Source organism: Dendrobates tinctorius, unplaced genomic scaffold (assembly GCF_039654945.1).
Source record: "Dendrobates tinctorius isolate UK_male_01 unplaced genomic scaffold, ASM3965494v1 ptg000257l, whole genome shotgun sequence".
Taxonomy (NCBI): Eukaryota; Metazoa; Chordata; class Amphibia; order Anura; family Dendrobatidae; genus Dendrobates; species Dendrobates tinctorius.
Window position 1 is genome coordinate 4,512,743 of NW_027361924.1, and position 21,440 is coordinate 4,534,182.

At 45.6% G+C, this 21,440-nt stretch overlaps 3 protein-coding genes across 5 annotated transcripts in view; 2 read left to right on the plus strand and 1 right to left on the minus strand.

The window, feature by feature from the left end:
* Positions 1 to 25: 25 nt before the first annotated feature.
* ATPAF2 (ATP synthase mitochondrial F1 complex assembly factor 2) lies at positions 26 to 7,769 on the plus strand. 3 transcript variants are annotated; one of them, XM_073558484.1, is made up of 9 exons: positions 26 to 181; positions 595 to 758; positions 1,805 to 1,849; positions 2,419 to 2,564; positions 2,834 to 2,931; positions 3,657 to 3,737; positions 4,162 to 4,274; positions 4,348 to 4,463; positions 5,282 to 7,769. In XM_073558484.1, exons 2-9 carry the CDS (start codon positions 635 to 637, stop codon positions 5,417 to 5,419), a joined length of 861 nt encoding a protein of 286 aa, XP_073414585.1. In that variant the 5' UTR covers positions 26 to 181; positions 595 to 634; the 3' UTR covers positions 5,420 to 7,769. The 3 variants fall into 3 exon arrangements, with proteins under 3 accessions (XP_073414585.1, XP_073414587.1, XP_073414586.1); XM_073558486.1 differs by having other exon boundaries at positions 45 to 173; XM_073558485.1 differs by lacking the exon at positions 26 to 181 and adding an exon at positions 367 to 503.
* Positions 6,493 to 17,452, minus strand: DRC3 (dynein regulatory complex subunit 3). The gene is made up of 13 exons (XM_073558702.1): positions 17,386 to 17,452; positions 16,909 to 17,082; positions 15,744 to 15,860; positions 15,286 to 15,452; positions 14,379 to 14,525; positions 13,509 to 13,628; positions 13,156 to 13,268; positions 10,649 to 10,823; positions 10,199 to 10,330; positions 9,869 to 9,939; positions 7,587 to 7,710; positions 7,356 to 7,487; positions 6,493 to 6,603 (listed from the first exon to the last, which is right to left on the minus strand). The coding sequence occupies exons 1-13, from the start codon at positions 17,450 to 17,452 to the stop codon at positions 6,493 to 6,495; spliced, it is 1,650 nt and encodes a 549-aa protein (XP_073414803.1).
* A 350-nt stretch (positions 17,453 to 17,802) lies between these two features.
* Positions 17,803 to 21,440, plus strand: part of TOM1L2 (target of myb1 like 2 membrane trafficking protein) — a 36,914-nt gene continuing 33,276 nt past the window's right edge. Inside the window, exon 1 of the mRNA XM_073558490.1 lies at positions 17,803 to 17,969. Within this exon, the coding sequence (XP_073414591.1) occupies positions 17,918 to 17,969 (52 nt within the window). The 5' untranslated portion in view covers positions 17,803 to 17,917. The remainder of the gene's footprint in view (positions 17,970 to 21,440) is intronic.

A 21,440-nucleotide genomic window follows, 5' to 3' on the forward strand; every position in this document is an offset into this window, starting at 1 on the left:
CGTTGAATGACGGGAGATGTAGTCCTCGTGTGCAGGAGCGGAGGCTGTGATTGGTTGGAAGAGGGATGTGACGTATGAGGAGACGCAGCCAGGGTCACCGGCAACATGGCTGCGCCCAGAGGAGGAGGTGCCGGGAGGATGAGCATGGCGCCGCTCACCTGCCCCTGTGTGATGTGAGCAGGTACATTGGTAGCAGTGCTGTGGCCCCTGAGATTCGCCCTGTTCTTTTTTTTTTTTTGCCATTGGGCGCCATCACAGATCTTGCACCTCTCACCTTCTTTAGCTGCTGAATGAGTTAGCTGAGCATATATCAGTGAGCTCGCTCTGATTGTCCTCACTCTTATCTGGCTTTTTCTGAGCTCCTCTCTGATCTATGACTGCAGACCTCATCAGGGTTGATTGTGGCCTGTAAAAGCCAAACGGTGCATAATCTGTACTGAAACCCAATTGCAAAATTGATTTTTAACCCCAAAATCAATGTATTTCAGTAAATATCTCCACAGGTGGACATCCCCTTTAAATGTAAAATAGCCTCTTACTTTAAGGTCTATTGTTTTATATTCACACTCAGCATTTTGTGTTCTTTTATTTTAGTTTTCTAAACTAAGTGCAAAAATACCCCCCCACTGTCAGGATGCTGCCGATCCTTCACCGTATGTTGTCAGCGCGTCCTGCGGGTGTGACCGGAGGCCTGTGCCGCAAACTGCGCTCGCTGGACAGCATCGTCACCCAGAGGAGGTCCTATGCTCCCCCTACTGGTGAGTACTGACAAGTATGTGACCCCCATAGATGAGGGGATGCTTCTTATATGGATAAAGCGTATGTAAGCACCTCTTATTATAAATTATCGCCATTCTTAAGAATTACTTTTGTTTATTGCCAAGGCTACCAGCCACCTCTGCTGTCTATCAGGGGTGGCCGGTCTCTTAGGCAAGGAGTGCAGCTTACAAGCTTATTACCACCCAGCCTGCGAGCGCTGCCTTCAGGGCTGAGCAGATCATTGCCCCTGATGTTACAGAGCTGGCAGCGCGGGAGGGTGCAGAGTGGAAGCCAAGGGGGCGACCATGCCAAAATGTCAATAATGGGGAGCGCAAGGCAGAGAGGTCGGCACTTGAATAGTGATCATGAAAATTCCCCTTAGGAAACTAGAAAATAAAGTAAAAAATTAAAGTGAAACGTTCTCCCAATAAAAATAAATCTTAAAAAATGAAAGCTAAACCTACTTGATGTCGCTGCATCGGTACAAATTCGGACTATCAAGATATGAAAAGACAGGGAAAAAAAGGCCAAAAATGTGAGTTGTGCCGCCAGGTTATTTTTCAGTTATATTGATACCTTCCACACAAACATAATCAGAATTCATGTTTTCCCCATATTCTAGTGTATTTAATGGTAAAATGAATGGCGACATTCAAAACTATAACTCGTCCCTCAAAAAACAAGACCCGACAGTGACACAGCTATGAGACTGGAAGAATATGAAAAAAAGTTACCACTCTTCTAAGAAGGGGACGCAAAAAAAAAAAAATGAAAAATCGCCTAGTCTGGATTAAAGGGGTTGTGTAAATTAGAGAAAATCTTGGCTTTTTTTTTTTTGCCAGAAACAGCGTCACACCTGGTAATGGAACTCCGCTGTAATGCCACATACAACCTGCGAACAGGGGTGGCGCTGTTTATCTAAACATATTACATGTGATGTATGAATCTGATCCTGGACAATCCCTATAATCCACTCGTAGATTTTGTGAATTACCGTATAATCTGTATCCGATCCAGCTTCTGTTTTTGTTTTCTATTGTTCTAGAAAGAAAGAAATTTTATGAGAGTGTCAGCATTTCCCAAGGTGAAGGTGAGCAGCTCGCACCTATATTCTGCCTCCTAGGAAGGCTAATATGTATTCATGCATGTGTTTATGCACTCTGAGTCTCTTTGTTTTCTGATACAGAGATCCATAGACAAAAATGTTACATGATATGTGTCTACCTGGAGCCACCACAAGGGGGAGCTCATTGCAGACTGGGTTTTTTTATTAGGCTCAAAATAAGACCAGTAAGCACAGAGCTCCCTCTAGTGGTAGCTGCAGGCACAGCTCAATAATACAATTCATTGTGTATACAGATTTAGACCTCTGTGTCGGAGAAACAAAGTTCTGCCATCTACAGGGGTATTTATTTATTTAGATGAGGATATACAATTCCCAGCGCTAAAAATGACAGACCCCAGTAGATCTAATATTACTAGTGAAAGTCCCAGCTTAACCTAAGGATAAGATATCAAGGGAAAGGAGTCGAGTGCTGTCTTCATGGTGGATTGGGCGGGTTTCACCCCGGATGACTTTGGACTCCGACGCCCCCATTCTCTGCTGCTCTCACCCTTTCTAAATATGTAGAATAATTTGATGTTTGCTGTAATTATCAGGTGGATTTGAGGTTAGCCTGGATCGTAGGAAGTTACGGACCCCGCAAGGAAAGATCTTTACTGTCCCGAGTGAACCTCTAGCGATAGCCGTGGCCACCGAGTGGGAATCCCAGCGAGACACCATCAAATTCTTCACAATGCACCTGGTAACTGAGACCATCCAAGAAATTATCTATTATCTATCTTTCTATTTATAATAATAATCTCCTTTTACATAGCGCCAACATATTCCGCAGCACTTTACAGTTTGCACACATTATCATCACTGTCCCCATTGGGGCTCACAATCTAAATTCCCTATCACTAGGTCTTTGGAGTGTGGGTGGAAACCGGAGAACCTGGAGGAAACCCACACAAACACTTATCTATCCATCATCTATTATCTATCTGTCCCCCCTCTTTTCCCGTCCTGCAGACCACCCTGTGTAACACGGCTCTGGATAACCCAACGCACAGGAGTAAGGAGCAGCTGATCGCGGCCTCTTTGAAGTTCCTGGATACAGATACCATCTGGTGAGTCTCTTGCGCCTCCTGCCATCGCTGGGTTGGAGCCTCTCACTGACTCTTTTCCTAAAATCCTCTGTGCTGCTGGGCCGACTCTGTTCCTCCCACGTCTCCTTCTCGCCCCTCTCCACTGATCCTGGCACATTCAGCCTTGTTCTCACTATTATAAAAGTGGCCACATCATTGCCTCCCAGTTTATGACTGCATTCCTGAAATGCTCTGTGCTGCAGATCGCCCTTACACTTCATTCACATGTCCGTTTGACTGCTGTCCGATTTTCATGGACTGTTGCATTAGAAAAGAGAAACTTTTTTTTTTCTTTCTTCCCCATGAAGACATAAAAATGATGCAACTCATTCAGTTTTACTCATACGTGAAAAAAAAAAACCTGACATGTGAATGAGGCCTTACACTTGACTCTTCTGCCCCTAACCTACAGGATGAGCACAGACCGCTCCTGAAATACTCTGTGCTACTGTGATCTCCTGCTCTGTCCTCAGTCACATCCTCCTCATAGGACGGGAGAGATCACTGCCTCCCATGACAGTAACACACTCCGCTCCTGAATTCCTCTGCCCTGCTGGGGCACACATGCCACCCACTCCCACAATGTGACCGCACCACCCACTCCCACAATGTGACCGCACCACCCACTCCCACAATGTGACCGCACCACTCACCCCCACAATGTGACCACACCGTTCACTCCTTCCTGTTTTGTTTTCCCCCTGCAGTTACCGAGTAGAGGAGCCCCCTGCACTGGTAGAGCTACAGACGAACGAATGGGACCCTGTACTGAAATGGGCGGAAAATAGGTGAGAGGGTGCAGTGTTCTGACATCCCGTGTATCGTTAAAGGGATGTTCCATTTCTGGGGACAATATATTTTTCTTCACGGAAATGCTTTTATTTGGGATAATAATTCATTTTTGCAATTGGGTTTCATCAATTATTTTGCACCGTTTGGCTTTTACAGACAGTTTCAACTTTAATATGGTCATAAAAAAGCTTAGCGGAGCTTAGATAGAAGAGTTAGAAACTCATTGGACCTTCAGAAGGAGCTCACTGATAGAATCTCCGTCTACTCATTATGCAGCCAGCAGTAGACAGCGCGACTCGGAGACTGTAGAAGGCAAACGATGGAAACATTTTAATGAAACACAATTGCAAAAATTATTTTTATTCAAAAATATATACAATTAGGAAAACAAAACTATTTATCGCGGGTTCTGCTCCTCAGGTACAATGTTGTGATCGGCTCGTCCACCAGCATCATGGGTCCACTTATTCCAGATGAGACCAGAGAGGTGTTACACCGCCATCTGGCCTCCTACAACTCCTGGTCATTAATAGGTCAGTGACCGCCATGTTGTCCGCTCCTCGGGGCTGCGTCTGTGTCCCTACTCTGATGATTTCTGCTCCGCAGGCATCGAGTTTATGGTTTCTCAGCTGAAATCGCTGATACTCGCCTTGGGCCTTCTGGATCGATTCATGACTGTACAAAAGGCCGTCCTGCTGTCCCGCCTGGAGGAGGAGTATCAGGTACATCGGTCTCCTGGGAATAAGTACTCCTCGATTCCCCATAGAGGCCCATGATATGGTAAAAGAGGTCTCCCTAACGGCAGCCTGAGAGGAAGGGGTGCACATACTTTCTGTGGTTGTATATATTTATAACGTGGGACTTAAAACCAGCAAAAAAAATATATATTTTGTTTTTCCTCCTATTTTTCCAAGAGCCATTGATGGCAGCAGCCATGGAGGCCTTCTGCATGTCCAAAGCAGCCATGATATCCCATCGACTCCCGCGATTGCATTGTGGGGGGGTGTCAATGGCATGTGAGCTATTTAAATGCCACATTCAGTGATTAACAACAGTCGTTAAATAGTTAAACAGCAGCAAACTGAGTTAGCTCTGGTTGCTGCTGTTGCATCTGGATAACACGGCTGGCATCTCCAGCTCCTGAGCTCGCTTCGTTCATCCGGACTCAACATATGTAAAGGGGGAATCTAGTGGAATGACCCTTTGATATCTGACATATGTAAAGGGGGAATCCAGTGGAAGGACCCTTTGTTATATAATGGGTGCCTGTGATCTGGGACCACCATTATGAAAGGGTTTTATAGAGCATGGGTCTCCAGCTATACATAGACTATAACAGCCTATGAGGTAGACCGGGAGTTGTAGTCTAGTAGTCGCAGTTTGTAGACCCTTGCTTTAGGGATCAGACCCCTTTGGCACGGTACAACATTGTAATGGAAGGGATGAACCTGTGACAGAAATCTCCAGGTAGGATCAAAGGGCTCAGATTCATCTACTATTATCTGATGGACATTTAACCCTTTATTCTCTCTGACGGCAGATCCAGCGCTGGCGCAACGTGGAATGGGCTCACGACTACGACCTTCAGGAGTTACAGGCCCGAACGGCTGCAGGGACCCTCTTTGTCCATCTCTGTTCATCAAGCTCCAGTATTAAGCACAAGCTCCTGCAGGACTGACGTTCGAGATCCACCATGACGCACGGACGACATCTCGCTTCTCACCACAATGCTGTTTCAATGTTTAAAATCAAAACATAAAAATCCATTTTGTGTTCACAGCTCCCATGCAGAATACTGCGATTCCTTGGTTACAGACTACAAGCCATCTGTGCAGTCAAGCAGTCCTGTACTTCTTGATAGGTTAGCAAGATGTAGGGGACGGATAAAAGGAGGCGTCATTGCAGGATCAGGTGAACAGGGTTCATTTGTAGTTATAGGTCTGCATTGGAGCTGTGTACACAAAACAGTCGGAAATCAAGTCATAAAAAAAAGCTCCATTCCTAATCATGTATACTTTTTTTGAAACATAAAAAAAAAATATCATAAATGAGAAAAGGGTTAATATATAATGTGTTGTCGGTTTACATAGGACTGCACATGACAGGATCGTTCTTCCTCGCTGATGAGCTTCCTAGGGCCAATTACACAAAATGACTGTTGTGGTCAGGTGATTCATTAGAGTCTTTGGGGCGGAGGGGGGGGGACTTTTTCTTTCTTTTGGAGACCACCCAGCAGGTATAGGGAAAAGTATGCAAATTAGCGCCGCAAAAGGAAGCAGGAGCGTTCTCCACCTATCGGAGGTCAATGTTTAACCCTTTGATGACTTAGGATTTTAGCCAAACAAGAGACTCCTCCAAAAATGAAAGGCAGCAATCTGTAGTCATGGGGGGGGTCTCGGTGTTCTTGCCCCCTCTTCAGTCAGGGCTGGATAGTGGTCAGCAAGAGAAAGGCCTTTGGAGATTTAGGAGGTAAAGTCTGCTTTCATTCAGAAACGGCGCCACTCGTGACTTGTGTTTGGTATTACAGCTCCACTGAAGCTGAGCTGCAGTTTCACACATAATCCATGGTCTGGGTTGGCGCTTTTTCTTAAAGAAAGCTGCCATCTTTTTTTTTTTCTAATCCTGGACAACCCTTTTAAAGGAGACTTTCCACAAAGAGAAAGCTGTCATGTGTGTGTGAACTGAACCTTAAATGACAGTTTTTGGTCAATTTGGCGTGAAACGCGGCTCCTTGCTTGGCCGGAGAGACTGTCATATTTGCTCCAGCACGTCAAGGTTGTCCAGCTCGTCTCGCAAGTGATCGATGTACGCGTTGATCTCGGCGACCCGCTTCCGATTCCTTTGCAGTTCTTCCCTGTGAACCTTGACAGAAGTTGACATAAAATGAATTACCGGTTGGTGTAACGACGGCAGGGAGCGATCGTAGGACCTCAAGCTATGATGGTATCTCAGGACCCTGGGGAGATGACAGACGCGGGTTATTACCGCTCCTGTCTTCTACTATAAAGTGATCACTGAGCGCTATGTACTCACAGACAACTCTGTAGGACCTGCAGGCCACAATATTGCTAGGTTTCCAACATCGGAGCCGAGCTGGGTCGGCTTTCCCAGAAAATTATCTCCCAGTCTCCTCAGTAACTGAGGCTCTTAGTGATGCCCCAGTTACAGTGGGAAAAATGATGAATGAAGTTGCTCTTGCCTCCTCCAGATGTACGCGATTTGTCCGAAGGCCGGGAGAGTGGACACAGTGCTGACTGACTGCAGGGAGAACCAGTGCAGACACCACTGGAATGGCACCGGATGTGAGCATAGGTGTTATTATTTTACAAGGGAGGGAACATAGGAAATCAGAAGGGGTTGTCCAAGTAGTGGACAACCCCTTAAAAAAAACAAAACATGGCTTCTTTCTTTCTGAAACTGCCATCCATGCCCCTGGGTTGTGTCTGATATTACAGCTGTAATATCAAACAACCTGCAGACAGGTGGGGGCGCTGTTGCCATGTTTTCTAAATCTATTTCTTTTTTTTTTTTTTTTTGATTTTCGATTTGTGACCTTTTAGCAGCTGTCACAGAAAACCTCGTACAACCTCCAAAATAAAAAAAAAAAATCTCACCTTTTGTACCAGGTTTGTAGCCCAGTTGTTAATTTTGGTGACCAGCTCGTCCTCTCGGTTGTCGATTTTCAACATGTGTATGTCATGGGAGGAGCTGACCGCATTAATGATGGTGTCTTTGTCTACAAATAACTGTTAGGAGAGTAGAAAGAGAGTGACCGCGAGCAGCGACTTCGGTATATCTGCTCTGTCCACCATGCTTTACACTGCTAGATCTAAGTATTATATTACCGCTCGAAGTTCATCGGTCATGTCTTCGTCCATCTCCCCCTTCAGGACGCTCTCCAGCAGGCTGATGCACAGCTCCAGGAGCTTCTCGTGGTGCTGGTTCTCTAGGTCTCTGATCTGGGCCATTGTACGGGGACGAGTCAGGGCAAATTTTTGTGACCGTAGTAATAAAATTCCATCACTTTACCCAATGATTTGTCTTTTTATCTATTCCTCCCTCACTCAGTATCATATCGTATCTTCATTTGGTAAGCAACTAAAGGTTATCTATTGTTCCCTGTTATCAGCCACTTTATTATCCCTGATCTCGCATGGTGGAGGCCCTCCAGAAACATTGCTTACCTCGCTTATCTCCAAAAAGAAGCAAAAAGTTCAGGGAGGCAATAAACCCTTGTAATGGCGATCATTCACTAGTAAGGAAAAGTTAAGCAATTGTCTCCTATAGAACGGATTTCAACTTCTCTGCTCGCTGTCAGTGAATGGGAGGATTTTATTGTTCACTGGCGAAATGTCTTGCTCATGCCAGGTATCTACTTTTAAAAAGGGGTTAATAAGGAATAGCATATGGCTAGAACATGCCTTTAAAGGGGTTTTGCAAAACCGCTGTTACCTGGATTCAATTTTTTTTAAATATGCGCATTACTCACCCTTCCCAGGTCCAGCGCCGGGTTCTGTTATTGTCTGATGTTACGTCAAGAGCTCTGTAGCCAATCAAATCATGCCATCAAAGAGCTGAGCTCACTGATTGGCTGCCATGATGAGACATCCGCGCTGCAGACAATGAGACACTTGGAGCTTTGGCGTTGGACCTGGGGAGGGTGAGTATACACACATTTTATATATATATATATATATATATATATATATATATATATATATATATATATATATATATATATATTATTCAACCATTCATGATGATTCTACCTCTTGTACACATTTAACGCACACGAGCATTTGCATTCATCCAGATAGAAGTTTAACCTCATCACCTCTGGGTGGTTTTTCTGTTTGTATCCGTTTTTCCTCCCCTTATTCCCAGCGCCACTTTTTTTTAATTCTCCATCAATATGGCCACGTGAGGGCTTCTTTTCTGACACCATTGATTTTACCATATAGTGTACTGGAAAAATGGAATAAAATTCCAAATGCCGCGAAATTGCAAAAAAAGTGTAATTCCTTAATTGTTTTTTGGGGGTTTTCATTTACTATAGTCACTATATGGTAAAACTGACATGACAGTATGATTCTCCAGGTCATTACGAGTGTGCAGATACCAAACATGGATGGGTTCTTTTTGATTTATGGTAGGTGGTGAAAAAAAATCCAAAATTTGTAAGAAAGCATTTTTTTTGCTTATTTTTTTTTTATCTTTGATTATTTTCATTTTTCTGGATACTGGGGGAGGGGGTGCGCTTCTTTTTGTGCCCTGCGTTGAAGTTTTTATTGTTTTTGAGGTAGATTTGATGTTTTGATTGCCTATTATTGCAATTTATTGCAGTGTTGCGGCAGACAAAACACATGGCGTTTTCTTATTTTTTTCTATCGTTACGTCCTTTACTCATCGGATTGTTTTTATATTTTGATACATTGGACGTTTCTGAACTCAGCAATACCTAATATGTGTATTTTTTATTTTATTTTTTTGTTTTTTAATGGGGCAAAAGAAGCGTGATTTGAACTTTTGCTTTTTTTTTTATTCTTTTTCATATTTTTAAAACTTTTTTTTTAACTTTTTACTGTATTTAATAGTTCCCTTAGGGGACTTGAAGCTTCTCTGCAAAGCAGAAGTCACAACCTGTGAACGCCGACCACGAGCCGGCGTTCACAGTAGAGCCACAATGACAGGCGTAGGGGTCTTCTGCAGACCCCTGGCTGTCATTACAACCATTCCCCCCCCCTCCAATTATGTGACAGGCACGCCGATGGGTGGGATTTGTGACGCGCTTCCAGCTGGCATCTGTTAAATCCCGCTATCAGTGACTGACAGCAGGATTTAACAGCTGCGGGTGGAGCACTGTTAAAGGCACTTGTCGTGACGGGGTTGCTGATTACTGGGGGTCCGACCTCTGCCGATCCTAAGTATGTAGGGTCTGCAGCGCCCCTGCCTAGAGCCGCAACTTCACAGCCTGCCCTATTCACTTGAAAGGATCTCCTTGCACTACAGCAAGCAGAGATCTTGAACATCTGAACGCACTGATATATAGATGGTGTATTACAAAACTGAAAAATGTGGTAGAAACTCGTTTTACTTTGTTCGCTGCCTCCAGACTGAGAAAGGATATAGGCTCTGCACCGTTTCCAGGAATGTGGACACCAGATCGCTGATATTACGCTCGTACTCCTTTAAGATTTCCTGCAGTAAGGAGAATGGACCAGGTTATCGCCGACCCAAAGCATCGCTGCTGTAGCTGCACAAATCTAATTTTTCCCCTCCATTGTTCCTCCTGGCAATGGCTCGTACACGGTGTTTCCGTCCCCACTGCCAGCGCTGATTTACAGGTGCAGGGACACCAAAATGACAAGATGGAATGGTTTCATTAAGTTATTTCCCGGAGGAACAACAGAGGGAAAACTACTTATAATGAAGAATTTACATAAGCGGACACATTTACCTCGAGCTGATCCACCAGTTGAATCTCCAGATGTAGCAGTGCGTCCATCAGCTGGGCCACGTCCTGGCTGTACTGCAAGGATTTAGCATCCAGAATCTGCTGCTCGGTGATCTGGGAGAGTTGATATAGCAGCTGCCGGAAAAAAGGTAAAAAAAAAGCATAAGCCCTTATATAACACAGCACAAACAGACCTACTGCAATTATGAATATAGCGCAACAGAACAACCCGAGCTGCAGCACAGAACTCCGGCGAGTGCAGTCAATACATGCTGTAAAAGTGGGACAGGAAGAAAAAAATGGGAGTAACTGGAGCAAATCCTCAGCCGTGACAAGGTTAGGTTTGCAGTCGCTGACGGCAAGCGGAGATCTTGAAAACGGTGCAGAATTGCAATGGTGGGTTGCAGGATTATTCATTATCATGAGCCCGATAGACGGTGACGTCTTCCTCACCTCGTTATTTTTCGACTCTAATTCTTGGATTTTCTTGGCTCCGGCCTCCTGGTTTTCTGTCACGGCTTCTTGCAGACATTCGTTGAATACCGCCATCTCTGCCTCCCTCTTCTCATGGTGCTGAAGACCGTAGTCGAATATATTCTGGCAGATTTCAGTGCACTTTGTCCTATAGGTGAGGGGCAGGCTAAGGAATCGCACAGGCAGGAAGTGGTGAGAGGGCAGGCGCCGAAAACTTTTGGGGATCAAGAATTACCGAACCGCCATATGGTGCCAGAATAATCTTTTTGTTACAGGAAGTGGGAGCGGCTTTGTTTCTCTACAGGAAGTGTAAGTGGGTCTTTGTAGGAAGTGGGGGGTGGGTCTTGTCTCTACAGGAAGTGGGGGTGGGTCTTTGTAGGAAGTCGGAGTGGGTCTTTGTAGGAAGTGGGGGGTGGGTCTTGTCTCTACAGGAAGTGGGGGTGGGTCTTTGTCTCTACAGGAAGTGGGGGTGGGTCTTTGTAGGAAGTCGGAGTGGGTCTTTGTAGGAAGTGGGGGTGGGTCTTTGTCTCTACAGGAAGTGAGAGTGGGTCTTTGTAGGAAGTGGGGGTGGGTCTTTGTCTCTACAGGAAGTGGAGGTGAGTCTTTGTAGGAAGTGGGAGTGGGTCTTTGTAGGAAGTGGGGGTGGGTCTTGTCTCTACAGGAAGTGGGGGTGGGTCTTTGTAGGAAGTCGGAGTGGGTCTTTGTAGGAAGTGGGGGGTGGGTCTTGTCTCTACAGGAAGTGGGGGTGGGTCTTTGTCTCTACAGGAAGTGGGGGTGGGTCTTTGTAGGAAGTCGGAGTGGGTCTTTGTAGGAAGTGGGGGGTGGGTCTTGTCTCTACAGGAAGTGGGGGTGGGTCTTTGTCTCTACAGGAAGTGGGGGTGAGTCTTTGTAGGAAGTGGGAGTGGGTGTTTGTAGGAAGTGGGGGTGGGTCTTTGTCTGTACAGGAAGTGGGGGTGGGTCTTTGTAGGAAGTGAGAGTGGGTCTTTGTAGGATGTCGGGGTGGTCTTTGTCTCTACAGGAAGTGGGGGTGAGTCTTTGTAGGAAGTGGGAGTGGGTGTTTGTAGGAAGTGGGGGTGGGTCTTTGTCTGTACAGGAAGTGGGGGTGGGTCTTTGTAGGAAGTGAGAGTGGGTCTTTGTAGGAGGTGGGGGTGGGTCTTTGTCTCTACAGGAAGTGGAGGTGAGTCTTTGTAGGAAGTGAGAGTGGGTGTTTGTAGGAAGTGGGGGTGGGTCTTTGTCTCTACAAGAAGTGGAGGTGAGTCTTTGTAGGAAGTGGGAGTGGGTGTTTGTAGGAAGTGGGTCTTTGTCTCTACAGGAAGTGGGGGTGGGTCTTTGTAGAAGTTGAAGTGGGTCTTTGTTGGAAGTGGGGGTGGGTCTTTGTCTCTACAGGAAGTGGGGGTGAGTCTTTGTAGGAAGTGGGAGTGGGTGTTTGTAGGAAGTGGGGGTGGGTCTTTGTCTGTACAGGAAGTGGGGGTGGGTCTTTGTAGGAAGTGAGAGTGGGTCTTTGTAGGAAGTGGGGGTGGGTCTTTGTCTCTACAGGAAGTGGAGGTGAGTCTTTGTAGGAAGTGGGAGTGGGTGTTTGTAGGAAGTGGGGGTGGGTCTTTGTCTGTACAGGAAGTGGGGGTGGGTCTTTGTAGGAAGTGAGAGTGGGTCTTTGTAGGAAGTGGGGGTGGGTCTTTGTAGGAAGTGAGAGTGGGTCTTTGTAGGAAGTGGGGGTGGGTCTTTGTCTGTACAGGATGTGGGGGTGGGTCTTTGTAGAAGTTGAAGTGGGTCTTTGTCGGAAGTGGGGGTGGGTCTTTGTCTCTACAGGAAGTGGAGGTGAGTCTTTGTAGGAAGTGGGAGTGGGTGTTTGTAGGAAGTGGGAGTGGGTCTTTGTAGGAAGTGGGGGTGGGTCTTTGTAGGAAGTGGGGGTGGGTCTTTGTCTGTACAGGAAGTGTGGGTGGGTCTTTGTCTCTACAGGAAGTGGGGGTGGGTCTTTGTTGGAAGTGGGGGTGGGTCTTTGTTGGAAGTGTGGGTGGGTCTTTGTCTCTACAGGAAGTGGGGGTGGGTCTTTGTTGGAAGTGGGGGTGGGTCTTTGTCTATAGGAAGTGGGGGGTGGGTGTTTGTTTCTCAATAGGAAGTGGGGGGTGGGTCTTTGTCTCTCTGATCTACTGTCTGTCAAACCACATAACAGAGAAACGACTTTCATCTTAGGGCAGACAAGCCATTGGACAATGATAGAAGTAATGCATACTGGGAAGTGAAGGAAAGGAAGTTTCAGCACCTATAGTGCTGGCAGAATGCAGGCACCACCACCCCCCTGAAGGCAAGTTACAGAGCATATTAAACTGGCCTGTGCACCAAAACCAGTTGCACCTTGTTGTGAGCGATGCCGGCAGCTTTTCTACAGGTTTTACATGAAAGGTCAGGTTTGCTTTCAATGATGCTCCCTGGACAAGTCCACATAATACCGCCATATTCACTGTACAAAATGCATAATAAAAGGATATGATTCCACAAGTTCAGCTACAGCGGGAAGGGATGCGAGCCGGGTTCCTTCCACGTCCTCTGCGTACATTCCCTCAAACAGGAAGGGGCCATTCAGATACTCCACATAGGCGGCCTTATCAATAAATGTATTAGTCAGAGCAGCTTGTACCTGTTCACACTTGTTTCTTTCTGGTCAGTTTTAGTATTTTTGCAATTTAACAAAAAAGCTCATTTTAGGGTCTATAGTAAGATTGTGACATGACTGGGAGTCTGCACGGGACGGGGACAGCACTATGATGTCATGAATGATGAGGGGGCTGGACAGGGTAACATCAAGCCACTCCCATAATTAGGTTTATTATTTGGGGAGTACCTTGTGTGCATCCAGCTCTTGCTGATGCTTGTCCTCTTTCTCTTGCTTCACCCTCTCCAGAGTCTCATTCTGATTCAGCTCCTCGATAGAATACTGGTACTTCACGTTAGCAATGTCCCTCTATGGTACAAAAAGGAGGCTTTAAGGGGGTTGTCCACTACGATTATATTGATGGCCTAACCTTAGGATAGGTCATCAATATCAGACTGGCGAGGATGCAACACTCTGCTCCCCTGCCGGTCGGATGGGATCAGTTGCACAGAACAAATCTGTCAACTGTATAGTGGCTGTAGCCACTACTCCCATGCGTAAGAATAGGTGCATTTGTGCAGTACTTGACAACTATAATGTTGACGGATCTGCACCATGCGCAGATCCGAAACTGATCTCATGCAACTGGCAGGGCTACCAAGTGCTGCATCCTCGCCGATCTGATAATGATGACCTATCCTAAGATTAGGCCATCAATATATATAAACTGAAAAACCCCTTTAAATTAAAGGCTCTGTGCCACTGCCACATTTATATTTCAATAATGTAGATTTATGCATTTACTTACTTTATCAATTGACACCTATTAAAAAATGTTTTATTACGAAGACCTGTTATCCTAATGATAGAGCCCCCCATATGATGGCCTTTGTGCATCCATGAAAAAAACCTTCAATGGTGGCGTGCGCGGTCACACCTCAGTCTCTTTCTATTCTTTGCTGTGGGAAGTAATCCACAGTGAAGCCAGATCTTGAGGACTCGGACAGCTCTATGCAAGTGCGGTGATAGATTTGCATGGAACAGAGCTTAGAGTTGGGACCCCCTTTACTACGGTCCTCGGCTATGGTAATACTGCAGAGAAAAGAACAATGTACATACTATGTTCTCGTCTACAAGTCGGAAGTCCAGGTACACCAGGTCAGGCAGATGAGCCGCCAGGAATAATTTATAATGTTCATCTTCTGACAGTGGATTTCCAGATAGATTCAGGGTCCTGAGATGCTTGAATCTGCGGAGGTAGATGAGCTGGAGGCAAGGAAATAACATGGTGTCATGTGAAGATGTCAGGAGTTTTATGCATCCCTCATAACATCATTAGTCATATAGAGAGTAAAAGGGGCTGCACGGGGGAGAAAAATGTGCCTGCTTTCTTCTTAAACAGAACCACCCTGTCCACAGGTTGTGTCAGGTACTGCAGCTTGGCTACAGTCACTTCAATACAGCTCAGACACAAAACATGGACAGGTGCGGTGCCGATTTTTAAGACTGGATTCAGATATCTGTGTGTTTCATGGTCAGAGTACGGCCCACAGTGTGAGGACTGGCAACAGGTTACCTGACCGGGATTTGACAGCCTTAAATATGCTGCATCCGTTCTGTGTAATGCTGGTTGTTCTCAGACCATGATATACAGACATCTGAATTTGGCCTTAGAAATCAGCCATATTGCTCTGGCCCCGAAAACTCCCTTTAAGTTTAAAAAGAGTTAAATTATTCCATAACAAATTAATAGACTTTCTAGGGAGCTATGCGAGATGCACATGATATATGACAAATGTATGGGGTCTAACTGCTGAGACCCCAGTTATCATGACAGAGCGACAGTTCACGTGACCACTGCTCCAGTCACTGCCTAGCAGTCGTGGTCGCACATGGGAATTTGGGATCCTCATTGGGGCCGTCAGACCTCAGCGATCCTACATTTATATATCCATCTAGGGAATAGGTCATAAATGAATGATTGCAGTGCATACCCCACCCCTCCGAACCCTGTGTCCAGCCTTACGTTTTCCAGTGAGGTCAGGTTGTTGTTCCCTATGGACAGGACCTGCAGATTCTTCAGACTGTCCATGTTCTCCAGGGCTGAGATGCGGTTGTTGTACAGACTCAGATCCTCCAGCTTGGGGAGAGCGCTCAGACCTTCAATCATCTCAATGTTGTTGAAAGACATGTCTGTAAGATGTCACAACACGATTGGTTATTTTTCCGATTTTCCTATGATATGCCATCACTCGGTCATCCGAGAGTGAAGGGCGTGCAGCCGCTCAGTTGTACGGAGAACTGAAGCCCGCCATATTGGGTAGAATAGGAATAGTGGTAGTTCCCTGAACAGTCAAGAGTGCCTCTGTGCAGGAACAAATGAATGGAGGATACAGACTTACAAGAGAGCAACATTCTCATGATCTGCAAGTTTCCCAGCGATAACGTTAATACAGAGGAATTGTATGAAAGCAGTTTACTCACCGAGCCAAACTAAATGCACCAACGTGTCCAGTCCCTGGATCTTCTCAATGATGTTGTTGTCCAGCTGTAGTTTGGTCAGATTGTGGAACTGCCACAGATTATCCACCTTCAGGATGTCTGAAACAATTAAACCAATGTATACCCATCTGTCACATCATGCAGCATGGACCTCCATCATCACATCAGTGGGGGTCCTGGCCACCTCAGGGGATTATTCCAGTGTCACAAGTCACTTTGGAACAGCAATTTTATTAAGTAAACCTCCCTAATTGTTCCCTGAGTGATAGCTATGATGAAACAACAGCGTTCTATGAAATGGGAGCTCTGATCCTTCGTTCTGTCTCACTATTGTTGAGACTGAATAGAGCAGAGGTCGAACACCAGGACTATAGGACTGATGGAGAAAGCCTAGCACAGCACCCCATCATATATACATTACATGGCATCGTGCATGCGTGATTGCCATGTCATACAATCCTGATGGCAGTGAGATGGAACACGGCTAAGAACCCAAATGATCACTGGACTCCCGAGAGATAATACATTTATCACCTACTCTATAGTTAGATAAAGGCCTCTGTGTCTGCGATTGGAGGTAGAGGTGCTACTGACTTTCTCATGGCAGCCAGAGGGACTCAGTGAAATCCCCTGCGTCTGCCATATTTGAGATCAGTAATTTACAATACTCTGCAATATTACATTATTATTGTAGTGTATAGTGCAAGTTACCTAAGAAAAATAATAAAAAGTGTAAAAAGAAATTATATATATGCATAAATATATGTAATGTATATATAAAATAAAAAGCTGGAAATGAAAGCTCATACAGTGAACATGGAAATAAAAAAAAATAGAATAAATTAAATCAATCAATAAATAAAAAATGCTGTTTTATCATCACTTCTCCTTACAAAAAAATGGAAAATAAAGAGATCAGAAAGTCGTACAGAGGAAAAAACGGTGAAAGTAAATCTGCAGCTTGTACCGCAGAGAACGAGCCGCGAGACGACTGTATGGATTGGAAGAAAAAAAGTTCTAGCTCTTGGAGGTCGAGGAGGAAAACTGTGAAAGTGACATGGAGCCCCCCCTCCAGGACCCTGACACCCGAGGGTGACGTAACCCCGGAGCGGGTCCTGGCCCGCGGTTCCGCAGACGCTTTTCTCACTCTTGAAATCGAGGCGTAAGCTGGTGACGTCCTGGAAGCTGACGCCCTCCATCTTGGCGATGCGGCCGGCCTCCCCTCGCGGACCCTGCTCCTCCACGGCGTCTCTCAGCATCCCGTCGTCGATCACATTCGGCTCCGCCGTGTCGTACATGGCACTCGCTTTCTGCTTCTTTCCTAAAAATGAAAAAAAAAATTATTTCTTCACCTTTGTCTTCAGATATCTGTATATTCACTGACAGCAAGCAGAGATAGAGGCGAAAAACGACAAGAAACCAAAATAAAAGGTATAAGACAGAGAACGGTGTACTACACCACAGGGAGGAGTCGCTGGTGCTTGTAGTTCCACAGCTGACTATTCCTAAAGAACCCGCTGTACAATGACAACGCATAGGATTCTCTTTATGCTTCAGTGCAATTAAAAAAAAAACAAAAAAAAACAATAAATAAACTGAAAGGCACAAAAGTGCCATTATTTACCTGTCAGATCTGCAAAAGGTGCAGTGTTTGGATGGTTACTAAGGGAAACGGGGCACGTGATCCACATGGACCAATAAACAAGCATAGACTTAAATAAACACGGGGACAAATAAAGTTTTGTCATTCAAATTGTGATTAGCCAATAGAAATTGGTTTTTGAAAAAAATGAAGTCACGAGAAGGTGGGTCTTCTTAATGAACAAGCAATGTCATGGGCCATTGGCCAATCAGAATCAAGGGGCGGGTGTTGGTCCTGTCATCTTCATCGGAAGCGGGAGACAAGGAAAAGAACTCATTTCTGATTGGTCGAGGAGTCAGTATGTCAAATTAAATGACAGGACAACTATCGAATCAGATGTCGATGACGGTTATTTTTTTTTAGAAAAATGGGTAGAGTCTTATATTGATTGACAGAAGAAGAGACCAATGGTTGTAGATATGCAGTAAATGCATCCAATGGTCACAGGGAGCAGGCGGGACCTTGGCTTGTCTGTGGGAACCATTGCAGAGGCCGGCTGTTTGTTGTCATCAAGATGGAGTTTCTACTGGGGAACCCGTACAGCACCCCGGTGGGCCAGTGTGTCGGTAAGAGGCCCGCGGGCCGGACCGTGTCTTCTACCGTCCATCTATAGAGTACAGGGCCTCCATGTACACACACAGCCCGTATATATACACAGAGCCCGCATACACAGCCTGCATATACACACAGCCTGCATATACACACAGCCCGTATATACACAGAACGTGTATACACAGAGCCCGTATACACAGCAAGTATATACACACAGCCCGTATATATACACAGAGCCCGTATATATACACAGAGCCCGCATACACAGCCCGTATATACACAGCCTGCATATACACAGAGCCCGTATATACACAGCCCGTATATACACAGAACCCGTATACACAGCAAGTATATACACACAGCCCGTATATACACAGCCCGTATATACACAGCCCGTATATACACAGAGCCCATATACACAGCAAGTATATACACACAGCCCGTATATACACAGCCCGTATATACACAGCCCGTATATACACAGAACGTGTATACACAGAGCCCGTATACACAGCAAGTATATACACACAGCCCGTATATACACAGCCCGTATATACACAGCCCGTATATACACAGAGCCCATATACACAGCAAGTATATACACACAGCCCGTATATACACAGCCCGTATATACACAGAACGTGTATACACAGAGCCCGCATACACAGCCTGCATATACACACAGCCTGCATATACACAGAGCCCGTATATACACAGAACGTGTATACACAGAACCCGTATACACAGCCCGTATATACACACAGCCCGTATATACACACAGCCCGTATATACACACAGCCCGTATATACACAGCCCGTATATACACAAAGCCCATATACACAGCAAGTATATACACACAGCCCGTATATACACAGCCCGTATATACACAGCCCGTATATACACAGAACGTGTATACACAGAGCCCGCATACACAGCCTGCATATACACACAGCCTGCATATACACAGAGCCCGTATATACAGAGCCCGTATATACACAGAACGTGTATACACAGAGCCCGTATACACAGCGCGTATATACACACAGCGCGTATACACACAGCCCGTATACACACAGCCCGTATACACACAGCCCGTATATACACAGCCCGTATATACACAGAACGTGTATACAGACAGCCCATATACATACACAGAGCCCGTATACACAGCGCGTATATACACACAGCCTGCATATACACACAGCGCGTATACACAGAGCCCGTATATACAGAGCCCGTATACACAGCAAGTATATACACACAGCCCGTATACACACAGCCCGTATGTATACACAGAGCCCGCATACACAGCCTGCATATACACACAGCCCGTATGTATACACAGAGCCCGTATATACAGAGCCCGTATATACACAGAACGTGTATACACAGAGCCCGTATACACAGCGCGTATATACACAGCGCGTATATACACAGCCCGTATATACACAGCCCGTATATACACAGCCCGTATATACACAGAACGTGTATACAGACAGCCCATATACATACACAGAGCCCGTATACACAGCGCGTATATACACACAGCCTGCATATACACACAGCGCGTATACACAGAGCCCGTATATACAGAGCCCGTATACACAGCAAGTATATACACACAGCCCGTATACACACAGCCCGTATGTATACACAGAGCCCGCATACACAGCCTGCATATACACACAGCCCGTATGTATACACAGAGCCCGCATACACAGCCTGCATATACACACAGCCTGCATATACACAGAGCCCGTATATACACAGCCCGTATATACACAGAACGTGTATACACAGAGCCCGTATACACAGCAAGTATATACACACAGCGCGTATACACACAGCCCGTATGTATACACAGAGCCCGCATACACAGCCTGCATATACACACAGCCTGCATATACACAGAGCCCGTATATACACAGCCCGTATATACACAGAACGTGTATACACAGAGCCCGTATACACAGCAAGTATATACACACAGCGCGTATACACACAGCCCGTATACACACAGCCCGTATGTATACACAGAGCCGCATACACACCAGGGCTGTGGAGTCGGTAAGCCAAACCTGTGACTCCGACTCCTCAATTTCCCTTACACCGACTCCGACTCCGACTCCACGACTCCCACTCCCACACATATTGCTTATATTTAAGTGAAAAATTTATTGTAGTACAATGTGAACATCAGACATTTAATCATTTTTATGATCCAATAATCAAGATATTTAGATAGAACAGAATATATATTGGTGTACTACCCGGTTTTCATTCTTTTTGGTACAGATACGATATGGATAGACAGATATGGATAAATGGATAGATAGAGCTGAAAAACGTATCCTCAAAAAACACAGGAAAAACGCTGTGTGTGAATGTAGCCTTAGATCAGGAATATAACAGCCATTTATAGGACATTTCATAACTTTCCCAAATTCCTATGAAAAAATATTCAGCACATCCTGCATTGAATTACTGTACCCAATTTATTATATATTTTAGGAGTCGGTCCATTTTATACCAACTCCGACTCCGACTCCACCAAAATGAGCTCCGACTCCGACTCCGACTCCACAGCCCTGATACACACGCAGCCCATATAAACACAGACAGCCCGTATACACACGCACAGAGCCCGTATACAGGCAGCCCATATACGCACACAGAGCGTGTATACACACACAGAGCCCATATACAGACAGCCCGTATACACACACAGCCCGCATACATAGAGCCCGTATACACACACAGGCCACAGCCCGTATACAGACAGCCCATATACATACACAGAGCCCGTATACACAGCCCGTATATACACACAGAGCCCGTATACACAGCAAGTATATACACAGAGCCGCATACACACACACAGAGCCCGTATATACAGCAAGTATATACACAGCCCATATATATACACACAGCCCGTATGTATACACAGCCCGTATATACACAGAACGTGTATACAGACAGCCCATATACATACACAGAGCCCGTATACACAGCAAGTATATACACACAGCGCGTATACACACACAGCCCGTATATACACACAGAGCCCATATACACAGCAAGTATATACACAGAGCCGCATACACACACAGAGCCCGTATATACAGCAAGTATATACACAGCCCATATATATACACACAGCCCGTATGTATACACAGAGCCGCATACACACGCAGCCCATATAAACACAGACAGCCCGTATACACACGCACAGAGCCCGTATACAGGCAGCCCGTATACACACACAGAGCCCATATACAGACAGCCCGTATACACACACAGCCCGCATACATAGAGCCCGTATACACACACAGGCCACAGCCCGTATACACACAGCCCGCATACATAGAGCCCGTATACACACACAGGCCACAGCCCGTATACAGACAGCCCATATACACACGCAGAGCGTGTATACGCACACAGCCCGTATATACAGACAGCCCGTATATACACAGCTCATATAT

Coding starts and splice junctions, on each gene's coding strand:
- DRC3 (XM_073558702.1), bottom strand. CDS start 17,452: ATGTGGATCACGTGCCCCGTTTCCCTTAGTAACCATCCAAACACTGCA. Junction 15,453..15,743: donor GGTGCATTTAGTTTGGCTCG/GTGAGTAAACTG, acceptor GACATCTTACAG/ACATGTCTTTCAACAACATT. Junction 10,824..13,155: donor GTAGCTGAACTTGTGGAATC/ATATCCTTTTAT, acceptor CCTGCCCCTCAC/CTATAGGACAAAGTGCACTG.
- ATPAF2 (XM_073558484.1), top strand. CDS start 635: ATGCTGCCGATCCTTCACCGTATGTTGTCAGCGCGTCCTGCGGGTGTG. Junction 2,932..3,656: donor CTGGATACAGATACCATCTG/GTGAGTCTCTTG, acceptor TTCCCCCTGCAG/TTACCGAGTAGAGGAGCCCC. Junction 3,738..4,161: donor CTGAAATGGGCGGAAAATAG/GTGAGAGGGTGC, acceptor TCTGCTCCTCAG/GTACAATGTTGTGATCGGCT.